Source organism: Gorilla gorilla, chromosome 3 (genome assembly GCF_029281585.2).
Source record: "Gorilla gorilla gorilla isolate KB3781 chromosome 3, NHGRI_mGorGor1-v2.1_pri, whole genome shotgun sequence".
Lineage (NCBI taxonomy): Eukaryota > Metazoa > Chordata > Mammalia > Primates > Hominidae > Gorilla > Gorilla gorilla.
This window is the reverse complement of record NC_073227.2, coordinates 54,403,649-54,415,809: the sequence shown is the minus strand read 5'-3', so window position 1 is coordinate 54,415,809 and position 12,161 is coordinate 54,403,649. Positions and strand designations below refer to the sequence as shown.

General features: G+C 37.6%; 1 protein-coding gene across 7 annotated transcripts in view; it reads left to right on the top strand.

Annotated features, from left to right (window-relative positions):
* Positions 1-423: 423 nt before the first annotated feature.
* Positions 424-12,161, top strand: part of GABRA2 (gamma-aminobutyric acid type A receptor subunit alpha2) — a 151,253-nt gene continuing 139,515 nt past the window's right edge. For 2 of the 7 annotated variants that reach the window (XM_055384190.2, XM_055384188.2), the window contains exons 1-2: positions 2,321-2,401; positions 4,852-4,967. In XM_055384190.2, coding sequence (XP_055240165.1) covers positions 4,878-4,967 — 90 coding nt within the window. In that variant the 5' untranslated portion in view covers positions 2,321-2,401; positions 4,852-4,877. Of the gene's footprint in view, positions 753-887; positions 1,305-1,532; positions 1,812-2,320; positions 2,402-4,851; positions 4,968-12,161 lie in introns of those variants that run through there. The other 5 variants (XM_019026034.4, XM_055384189.2, XM_004038632.5 and 2 more) reach the window with 5 other exon arrangements.

Here is a 12,161-nt window from a genome sequence, read left to right as displayed (position 1 = left end):
GTTACCTTTCCTCCCACTGGGGAATGAGTTGCAGAGGTAGTAGAAACACAGCAGGTCCGTTTTTGCTCCTGGGTAATGTAAACTTTTTGGAGCTGTTGATTGAGTTTGATCACCTGCTAGGGAGGGCGCCTGTGAAAAGAGGTTGGAAAAGGATTGCTGGAAGTGAACGGGAGGTTTCCCAAGGTGTGTGTGTAATCTGCAAATGGACTTTACTGACTGGCTCAAGGGAATTCTCCAGCTCTCAGAGCTTTCAGGGGAAATCGGTCTTTATTGCAGGAGTGTGAAGGAATGAATGGTATATCAGGAGGGTTAAGGAATCAAATAAACTTCCTGCTGTCTGATTTCACGCAACATGCTTTGAACTTGGTCCTGCGTGGATGCGTTGATGACTAAGTAAAGGCGTGATTAGTCCCCTTGCCCTCCAGCAGGAGCGGAACCTCTTTACCTCTTAGCAGCCACGTCGCTCCACAGTAGGGTGATGTTGGGGGACGGGCGGCAGGGCGCGGCCCCAGGGATCTAGGGCATCACAGCCACACTGCATTCCCGACTTTACACCAACACCCACCAGCAGCCCTGCCAGGAACCTTGGGGCCTCTCGGGAGCCCCAGCAAGCGGCCTCGGGGAGCAGCCCGGGGCTGCGCGTGGGCTCCGCTCCTCCGGCGAGGTGTGGGCGAGGGGAGCGGCGCTCCGAGCGCACCCAGGCGCCCGACGCCGCCCGGGTCTGCGCCGCTGCTAGTGCCAGGCGGGCGACGGTCAGTTACCAGGGATCGAGGGATCGAGGCAGGGGAGTGTGTGTTGGGCGGGGGGAAGGGGTTGGGGGGGGGCCCTGCATTCCCGGGAACCTCCTTAGCCCTCCTACCCGGCCTGACTCCTCCTCCTCCAGGCGCGGGGCTCGTGCCCGCCACCGCCGGCGCGCACCGCGCCTCCGCCCGCGTCCCCCCAATTTCCCCCCCGGCCCCAGCTCCTGTCATCGTTTTCCCCCTCCTCCTCTTCCTCCTCCTCCTCTTCCTCCTCCTCCGCCCATCACCGCCACTACGAACGCCTTCGCCTCCTTCTACACCTCGCGCCGCCGCCTCGGCTCCTAGCGCTCCTCTCCGGCTTCCACCAGCCCATCGCTCCACGCTCGCTTGGCTGCTGCAGTCTCGGTCTCTCTCTCTCTCTCTCTCTCCCTCTCTTTCTCTCTCTCTCTCTCTCTCTCTCTCTCTCTCTCTCTCTCTCTCTCTCTCTCTCTCTCTCTCAAGTTTCCTATCTCGTCAAGATCAGGGCAAAAGGAAGAAAACACCGAATTCTGCTTGCCGTTTCAGGTAGGGTCGCACACGTTGGTCCCGATAGAGACCCTTTCCTGTTTGTCTTTGCCTCGCGTGCATGCCTCATCTCCCCCCACCCCACTTTCAGAGGCTCCCTGGAAACGGAGGAGGCTCAATTCCCCCACTTCCCTCCTCCCCAGCGCACTTAAAAAATAATTTCGATACTTATCACCAGAAGCATATTTGCAACTACAATAAAATCCAGGACACCTGCTCGGCAGCACGTTAGCCTGGCTCTTTTATAGTCTTCAACTTTGCTCACTGTGATTACCGCTGCCTGCCTGGCTGGTGTTTGCTGCCGGAGCCTCACGCGCCTTCTCTTATTGTGATCCTCGGCTCCGGAGCAGCTGTCAAACGCGTCGTTTCGCAGCGCTTGATCCGAACCCGGCTGCCTCTAAGACTTGGTCTTGGGCAACCGTGGGTGGGCAGGAAGGGAAATTATTTATTTTATTTTGTTAAGGGGAGTGAAGAAAAGAAGACGTGAGGACCGCAGTTCACTGTAATGTAGAGTAATTGCAAAAGTGGGCTGCCTGCCTCTAGCTTTTCCCGCTGTGGTTGCGGAGGTGGTCTTGGTTGAGGGGGTTGTGGCGTGAAGTACCCATCTCTCCTCTCCTCTCCTTTCCTCCCCTCCTCTCCAACCCATTCCCTTTCCAGCTGCTATGCCAGTTTAAAGTCCAGGGTGTTATTATTACATGTGTGCGCAAAACAGTGTTTGCTGACGATGAGGCTGGGGGACGTTCCTGGCAGAGAGAAGTCTGATTACTTGGTCATCTTGCTGTTAAAGAAAGAAAGAAAGAAAAAAAGAAAGAAACAGAAAGGAAAAGGGTGGGGGTGGGGGTCCATAAAAAAGAAATCGTCTCTCCATCACCAAGTCCTACACACAGTCCAGGAAGTAATCTCCATAGCTTTAACACGAATCCCTAACTAAAAGGATATTCTTTGGGGTTACTTGGATAGTGGAACTGAAGGCAATTTTAAGTGTGTTTTGTTTTTCATTCCATGGCTTTGTAAAGAGCGGCGGTGATGAAGACAAAATTGAACATCTACAACATGCAGTTCCTGCTTTTTGTTTTCTTGGTGTGGGACCCTGCCAGGTGAGATATTTATTGTATTTGACTATTTTAATTCAGGGTAAAGATGTGTTTCTTGTAGGCCATTAATGCTTTTGAAAATAAAGGGTGTTTTAAAGAATTATTTATCAGAAAAGTGGGTGTATGGGGAAAGTGAACTATGAAGTAGTAGACTGTAAAAACTTCACTGCTTCTAGTTCTTAGTGATAAGATCCAAAAGCAAACAGAAACACTTTCCATGCAGAACATTCACAGAAGAAAAGAAAATCCTTTCAATGGCATATTCCTACAAGGAACTGAAGTGATTAATTATAGGCACTTATAATATAACACCAGGATTCGATAAGGAAGCCAAGTTTTCCTTCGAGCTGACAGAAAAGTACCAGCTAAGTGATTTGAGTGTTAACTAATTTTTTTTCCTTTTTCTTTTCTTTTTTTAATGGTATGGCTCCTTTAGTCACCATAGAAAACCCAAAAGATGTGTGAGTCTTAAACCTCTAGGTGGAGGTAGTATACAACTTCACAATCACAAACAATGAAACAAAAGCTAGATTTATTAATCGTCAACTTTTTGCATTATTAAGATTTTTTTCTCAAATGCTTACAGTCAGGAGTACTGATTTAAAATATGTAATGAATTTTCTTTTGCCTATGCTATAAAAACATGAAATTAATTTTTATTGCTTTCGGTAACTTCATTTTATTTTGTAGACTTTCCTGATTTTCATCATCAGTGGGCATCTTTTCTTTAATGCCTTTAGGATATGATTCTCAAAATACCAGAAGACTTAAGATACAAGTTTTATAAGAATGTTCTTGTAACTATTTATTTTTAAAAATCTAATAAGTCTTTATTATACCTTCATTTCTCTTTTAACTTTTTATTTTATTGTCCAAGTAATGGTCAAAGTATGAAAACATTTCTTAGAATTGAGATGCCATCTATCTCATAAAGCCTTGTTTTTATTTGGAAAATATCTACCAATTTAATGACTACATATTGATTTGAGAAAGAAAATATAAAATGTGATTAAGAAACACTTTCAAATGAAAATATGTGGAATTTTATGAACATCTTAGTTATTGGTTTTAAAATTAGCTTAAGTAGGCAATACAGAAACTTTTGAGGCTAGAGGGTATAAAGTGATACACTTATTTAATTTGTAGATGTTTATCTTCATTTCAATATTTTAATATTTTCTCTGCTCTTAAGACAATATTTGTTTGAAGTTGGTTACCAGTTTTTGATGTATCGTGACTATTTATAGCTACTAGGTCTGTAATCACTTAAACGCAAATGGACACTTTTAATAATATTTTATACAATGCACCTTGATCAGAATGTAATTACATATTGTCTTTTATTTTAAAAGAGTGGACAATCCATGATCAATTAATAATCATTGAAAATCTCAGTGTTTAACCATACTTCTCTCAACTAGTTTTCTGTTCTATATTTGACCAGTAATGCTTATGCCAGTATTGTATTCTATTATATAAATGATTCTTTTTTGGGGCCAGCAATTTAAATCTCTGATTCATTCTGAGAAAAAAAAAAAAAAGACAATGAAAAGGGACATTCTGTTTTATACATTTAGTTGCTTCTGCAACAAATTGCTGCATGTCACAGAATCAGGTGTTTGGCTTTATGATGGAGAAATAATGGAGAAAATCACAATTTCTAAAGCTTTTCTGGTGATATTTTAAGACCATTTGTTCTTTCTACAAAATTGTCACCAAAACAAAGTAACTAGGCATTTTAATCTTTACAATATTGCTCTTCTCAGAGACCAGTCAGGAAGAACTAGGCTCTAAGGATCTCTGCAGCTGTGTATGTGTTGCTGATGCTTTCAGAGCCCACCTCCACCTCCTGGCTACATGGAGCCTGGCACATAGCCAGTGGAGTTTCCCTGATGCTTATATTGCACTTGGCCATTGGGTGGAGGTATACCCCAAGTAAGGAAAAAATCCTGATTTAAAAGAGAAAAATACATATGAAAAACAAAGACACTTATGAGAGAGATAGAAAATATATTTACCTCCAAAAAAGCAATTTATTTTCCAATTAATATTGAAAACGGTTATTTCAGGAGTCTGTTTGATTACTGGAATTTTCTAACTGTAGAATAGCGATACTAATAGTGTTTGCATGTGTTAATCTACAATCATAATATATCCCAGGAGATGGATTTAGAAAGAAAATGAATAGTCCACATAAAATGTTAAAGGGGCAAGAATCTCAAATAATGTTAACATCAAACTTCTGATAATCTACTATTTAGAATCTATTTCAATTTCATGTTTACCTTTTTTGAAGACATACCGATATTTATAGAAGTTAAAAAAAAAAGGAGGAAAATGGGTGGTACTAATAGCTCAGGGAGTGTTAAAATTTAAATTAAGGAAGAAAAGCATGTTGGCATTTGCAAAACACACATATGTATATATATCAGATTTTAAAATTATCTGTTTAGGTTGGTGCTGGCTAACATCCAAGAAGATGAGGCTAAAAATAACATTACCATCTTTACGAGAATTCTTGACAGACTTCTGGATGGTTACGATAATCGGCTTAGACCAGGACTGGGAGGTAAAAATAGTTTTCCTCTTTTAAAACTCTCGTAAAATAATGCCTTTAAAAGTTAAGGGTAATATTCCTATTTTAATACTTTTATATATGAATGCATCACTGTGTATATAAAATTATAGAAAATAGAAAGTAAGATATATGAAAAAATATTATCTGTGATTCCTTTTATACATACATAATGTATTTAACATATCTTTCATAGAACGCCTAAAGTCATATGGAGCCCAGACTTTCTGCATGAATAGTTTTTAAATTAACTTTCTCACACTTAGAGTATGTTAAAATCTAGCATTATTGAGCAGATATACATATGAAAGTATATTTCATGTGTAAAGAAAGTATATTTACTTTCTCTGATCATATTTTCATATCAGCTCAGATACACAGAAATGAGGAACATAAAAAATTTAAGAATATAGTGGTTGTATTTTAACAAATATACTTTTTAGCATTCTATGATGATACTTCTTTACACTTGCATGTGATATTTCTAGAATACAGCACAACTTTGTTGTTCTTGAAACTTTCAAAGACATTTCAGATATACGTTAGACATAGGTCTAAATTTTTGGATTGTGGCACAGTTTGATTTCAAACTTAAACATTTTTTATTCAGAAAAATAAAATAAATATTCAGAAAATAAAAAATTTTTATTCAGAAAAATATATTTTTATTCGAAAAGGGAAAGAAAATTTGGCTTGGCTAATATGTTAAATTTTAATGATCACATTTATCACTTGTTTGTTTCGTAATCATTAAGACATTTAGTTTCACAGTTAATTCAAAATTAAGACAAATTAGTTGAACAGTTGATACTAATAGAAGATTTATGTAGTTAACCCGGTTATTGCCGGGTTTGGTGACTTTGCAATGCTAAGTTGCTGGAAAAGATTTGTATTAGTCTGACTAAATTCCTGAATATTTATGCAAATAATTCTTTTAAAAATATAAGTTTTGTTTATATATATATATATATATGTTTGGCAATTGTATGGTTTGGATTGTCCATAGGTAAGAGAAAAGTTGGAAGAGACCCAACTGGTTCAATAATGTGCCATTTAATTTCTATTAGTTTTTGACTTGAATCCCTGAGTGATATCTTACATTTTAAGAGAGAAATCCCAGAGAGGAATAATGTTCACAGGTATGACACATTGTATCCTGAAGGAAGAATTCAGTTGTTTAATATATGCTCAGTTTCTAATAGGAAAAATGAAAAGGAAAAGAATATCTGATTAGTAATTAATATGCCTAACAAGCACAAATATAAGGAATTACTATCCAGGTTAACATATGTGGCAATGAACTATTGGCCAAACTTGTATAAGAGAAGTAAGCCTAGTAAGTAAGAAGTAAGGTTCCCATAATTCACAATCGTGGTTTAAGAGGCATATTGCACTAAGGCAGATTTTTTTCATAAGGCATAGATCGTATTATTTTAAAATAAATCATCTGCTGTCAAATTTTAAAATATCCAAGTTAGCCTGTAGACTTTGTCTCTTTGAATTTTTACGAGGAATATTTATCCTCTGGGTATATGGTTAGGTAGTAGAAACTACCTGTTTGAGGACTTATGTATTGCCACTGATCTCCTTATATTTCTTTTGTAAAATCTTGCATCCTTTTTATTTCCAACGCTTTCATTCAAATAGAGATTTACATTACCTTGTTAATTAGGTTAATGCAATACATGAAGTGGCTTTTCTTGAGTTATTCTCTTCCTTCCTCAATCCTCTGGTATTGAACATATGCTAATATCTCACAGTCAGGTCAGTCTTCTTTTAGCTTTATACTCCTTTTCATATGTCACTCTCTTCTCTTGATCAAGTGCCAACAGTGGCTCCCCATTTCCTTTGGTAGATGGTGGCGAGGGATAGTGGAAGGAACATATTCCTTGGAGGCAGACAGGTCTAGACTGGAATTCTGCTCCATCCACACACAAAGCTGTGCCTTGGCCATATCACCTCTGTTTCTGTGGCTGTGATATAGTTGCCTTTAGGGTTATTGAGTTGATTATATAAACAAAAAGTGTACACAAAGCATGTGCTACATATTGGCATTTCAATGATATCAATTCTTTCTCTCCTCCCTTAAATTGCTAATTTAACAAGGATTTCCACAGTCTATTTCTCTGGTTTCATTTACCACTTTACCCCACCTCCAATTCTTCCTGCCTTTCAAACATCTATTTATTTTCTCTTGATAATTCATTCTCATCTATTCCTTTGACTTTTAGTCATATGATCTCCTCTGACTGGAATCATTTTTTCCTCATCCCTTCTGCTTATCTAAACTCTACCTTTCCTATGCAAATCATCTTAACACCAGTTCTTTTTAGTAAAGATCTTTCTTAACTGAATTGAAGAACCCAGATTAAATTTTCTCTCAATTTTTTTTAACCAGTCACTGGCACTATGTCTCCTGGTACATATTATGTGCTATCATATATGATTTATTACCATTTTATGTTTCTCTTGTTACCTTATTAAGATTCGAAGCTCATTGAGTCAAGATATTGTATAATAAATCCTCCTTTCTCAGCAACTAAACATTGATTTGCATATTGTGGTCATAAAATAAATGTTGATGCTTGATTAACTTTTCTGTGACCAGCTCATTGTCTGGAAAATAGGACTACCCATATCTGGCTGACCTTTTAGTTAGGAATGTTGAGGTGGTATGTTGAGTATCGCTCTTAATGAAGAGAACTTTGCTTTAGACTGGAGATTTAGTAAAATCCTGGTTCTGGGGCTAAGCAGTGTGTGACCTTTCAATCGCTAGCCTCTCTGGATCTATATTTATCATCTGTGAAACAGGATTTCTAATGACATTCTTAAATTTTTTATGAATATTAAATATAATATATGCAATGAGTTTAGCATAGCGACTGGCATTTAGTGGACAGTTAATAAATGACAATAACTAAAAGACTTTGAAGAACTTGCTAAATGTACCGTTTCAAGTTTAAATTATTATCATGATTACCTCTGCATCCAACATTTTTAGTCTGAATGCACACATGTCGTTTCAAATAGAAAGCTCAGGGAAATTACCTGTATCATTATTTCCCAGAAATGAATAATAAGGGAAAAATGGCCTCAATTTGATTTTAATGTATCAAACTGCACATCTCTATTGATGGATAATCTATTTAATTAATCTCAATTGCTATTTTCTTTCCTTTATAACTATGATATAAATGAGTACATAGAAAAGAGGAACCAGTTTTGAACTATGAGTTAGAAAAATTGTTCTTTTCACCTGGCTCTATCATTACTGGCTCTTATTGTAGACATTTTGAGCCTGGATATTTTCTTTGGGAAAATGGGAATAATAGAATTTTATTCTGAGAGAAGGAGAGTCCATTGTGATTCATTTATATGACAAAGATTATATATTATATTGAGTAAAATATTTTAAGGCATTTAATGATTAATAATAGATCCCTTTAAAAATTTAAGTCAGAGCGTGCCCCTCAACTGCTCAGATCCTTGCAATGGTGTCCTATTCATTCAGAATAAAAGTTGGATTTATTTCTTGTGGTGGCCTGCAAGGCCCTGCAAGGTTTTTCTCCCCACTCTTTCTTTAACCTTACCTCACACAACTCTCCCTCTTGCTAACATCGCTTCAGTCACATTAGCTTCCTTCCTGCTCTTTGAACACACTGGGATACTCTGTGGAGCCTTTTCCCTGCTTGTATTCTCCTCCCTGGTGTATCCACTGATCTCACCTTCTCAACGAGGTCAACCCTGACCAACTTAATGAAACTCCAACCTGTCTACCCATCAGCAATCCTGATCCCTGTTGCCCAATTTCATTTTTTCTTTGTGCTTCTTTAGCACTTTTTATATATTTATATATATATATGTGTGTGTGTGTGTGTGTGTATGTGTGTATATATATATATATATATAATTTATTTATTACCATTATATTAATTGCACATTTTTGTCTCTTTTGCTAGAATGTATGCTCTATGAGGTCAGGGATTTTTGCTTGTTTTGCAGCTTGATTCACTGATATATCTATCCTAAGCATCTAGAACCGTGCCTGGCACATAGTAAGCACTCAACAAAATATCTCTTGAATGACTTTCCATTTTATTAGTTGATTTCATTTTTGTTTTCAGTGTACCACCATGAAAATGATCAACTATAGAGTTTACTTCATCCTTAAAATCAATGGAGTGATTATTTAATTACTACACCAGCCTCTCACTATTAACACCAACATATTTTAAGTTGATTTCTTGGTGAATTGGGATAATTATTACACCAATTACTCAGACTCCTGACTTACAGTACCTGTGATTCTGCCATGAACTAACTGTGTGATTTGAGTGATTCATTTATCCCATCTATGACTTAATTTACTCATCTGTGAAGTGGGAGGAGGAGTTCCACTGATTCTATTTATATCTCGCAGGAATGGTATATGGCTCAAGTACATTGAAATTCTTAAGAAAGTGCAATGTGACATACAATTGATAGGAATTAGTATTGTTAGGTATAGCAGAGGAGAATTCTTCAAGGAGAATATTATGTTAGAAAGTAATATTCTTTGAAAAACATGTCAAGAAAATATTGGTAGGCCTTATGCATTTGGTAGTCTTATTTCGTTGTGGGCCTGAAAACTTGACATGGCATTGCCTCAAAATCTTATCTAACAAGACTGTAGATGCAGATTAGCTAGAATTAATAACTGTATCAAGTCTTCTCTTTGTCTTCAATTTAGTCATCAGAGCTAACAAGTCGGGGTATCTCCCATGGATTTTTCTATTTCAGAGGAGGCTTTCACATTGTTAAATGAATAAAAGGAGCAACATTTGTTATTTCGGATCAATTTTATAAGGTCATTGGAAAATTGAATGTGTAGACAGGCCTCATATATTTATGATAGCTGGCATCCACATGATCAAGAGTAACAACTATTAGCTATGACAAGCCTTGGAATCTAAATTATAGATTCAGCCTGGAAAATCTAGATTGAGTACCATGCTTAACTGCATTTTGAAAAGCTGTTTCGAGGAGGTTGGCTAGTTAGAACCACCCTCTCCCAACCTGGTACTTTAGTTTTATACTCTGAAACCTTGAAGATGCTTTATGCTTAAAAAGCATGAAAAACTTGAGGTCTGAACACAGACTTAGAGTCTGATGGTCAGTTTTCAACTTTACTCTTGGATATTTATCCTTAGACTGTGGAGAGATGTATGATAACATGTTTCCATGGATTTTATTACTCCTCAAATTTATAAAAAAATGAAATAGAGGCTATTGAGTGGGCAAAAATTAATACCAAAAAATCTGATCTCTCCCAGAACCTAAGAGGAATTCTGACCTCAAAAGAGCATTGTATTACTTCATGAAGTAATGGTTAAGATCAGTGCCTGCTTTTGAATTCTGTTCCTATTATATATTAACTATATGACTTTCAGCACATTGCTCAACCTCTCCTTGCTTCAGTTTCTTTATTTGTAAAATTACAAGGCTTATTGGTTTGTTGAGGGCTTATTTTACTTTTTACATCTAATCCCTTTGGACAGTGGCTGGCAAACAGAGTAAGAACTCAATACATGTAGAAATTATTATCGTTATTGTTGGTTCTACTACCACTTCTACTAGAAATGAAATAGAATATATCAACCCATGTCGCATTTAATTTGTAAAAGCTTTGACTTCCAAAACATGATAAACTTGGGGCATACAGGATCCAGCTTTAAAGAAAGAAGTTATTTGTGTGTTTCTTATGCATTCAGTCTTATTGTGTGGGCACATCTTTGTACATGAACAAAACCCCTGAAAACAAAACCAATGAAAAAGATGATGCATTTATCTTCACGATTACTATCATGGCATATAACAATTTGGCACCATCAATTCAAGATAATGAATTTGCCTATAGAAGCAAAGCTGTATTTACAGAATAAAAGCTCATTATATGATATAAATGATGATTTTAGGGACATATTATAAAATTGAAAGCATAGTCACCACCCTAACCTGGGATGTACCAGACACTTCAACAGCAAAACCTCTGAGTCTTGAAACTTTAGAGTATATATCCTGATGCTTGATCACATCATACTTATCTTTATGATTATGGGTGGTGGAGACATCGAGAGAGAGAACATGCTGAGAGTGGTTTGAGATCTCAGTATATAAAACTGAGGAGGCAAGGGGAAGATAGGGAAAGGTAGGTTGCAAGATGAGTAGAAAGAAGAGATTGAGCTGAGCTGTTAAGTAGTTCTAGCCTCAGATGAAGGCAGAGTAAACTCCAGATGTTAAAGCTTCTGCTTCTTTGAAAAGCTGTGATGTTTGGCATTCTCCTCAATCAGGCAGCTGCAGTCAAGACTGATGCTCCTTCAGAAGCATGAGGCAGCTGAGAATCTAGTCTCTCTGCCTTTCAGACTCAGATTCCTGGGGTCTCCTAAAGTTCACTGAGTAGGATAACCTTCAGAATAAGCCTTCCGCATAAGAAGATTTCAGAGCCCTTTCATGCTCCGCATGAGATCCACCCACTAGGCTGCCTAAAGGTCACAGGGAACACTGCATTTTGTTATTTCATGAGTGAGAAAATGAAAGTAAATTGGGATGATTTCGCATGTATGTAAATAGCTTTTAATAAAAGTGTAAATGACTGATATCAAGTTATTTGTCATTTCCTATTTATTTAAATTTACTTTGTGGGAGGCATGAGACGTGCTTGGCTGTCTGAAGTGGGATGCCATTGGGGAGGCTGGAGACTTGTGGACACAGCTTTCAGAGTCAGTTTCTTGAATTTTATCTGGGGGCTATCCCACTTATCTCCATATGGCATGGAAATAGCATGCTGATGGACTTCATCACAGTGCATGCTAGGTTAAACTACAAACACAGTAATGTTAGGTACAGCTTTTTGTGATGCTTTTTAATATTTTGAGGCATGACTAACAAGCATCTTAGTGTTTCTGCATACACCTCACTGTGTGTTGCTTGCCCACTCCTTGCTGCAGAATGGGACTAAGATAGGCTTCTTAGGAAATAGTTAGGGTGAGGTAGTTTTGCAGAATTTTTTCTCAGTTGGTTGTTTTAACCAGATATATAGCTTGTGATTCTTTTATAGGAAAGGCAGACTGAATATGTGGCAGCGCTGGTATGTATTATATTAGATAGAAGCACTTTCTCCCCATACAGCAAGTGTCAGGCAAAATTCAA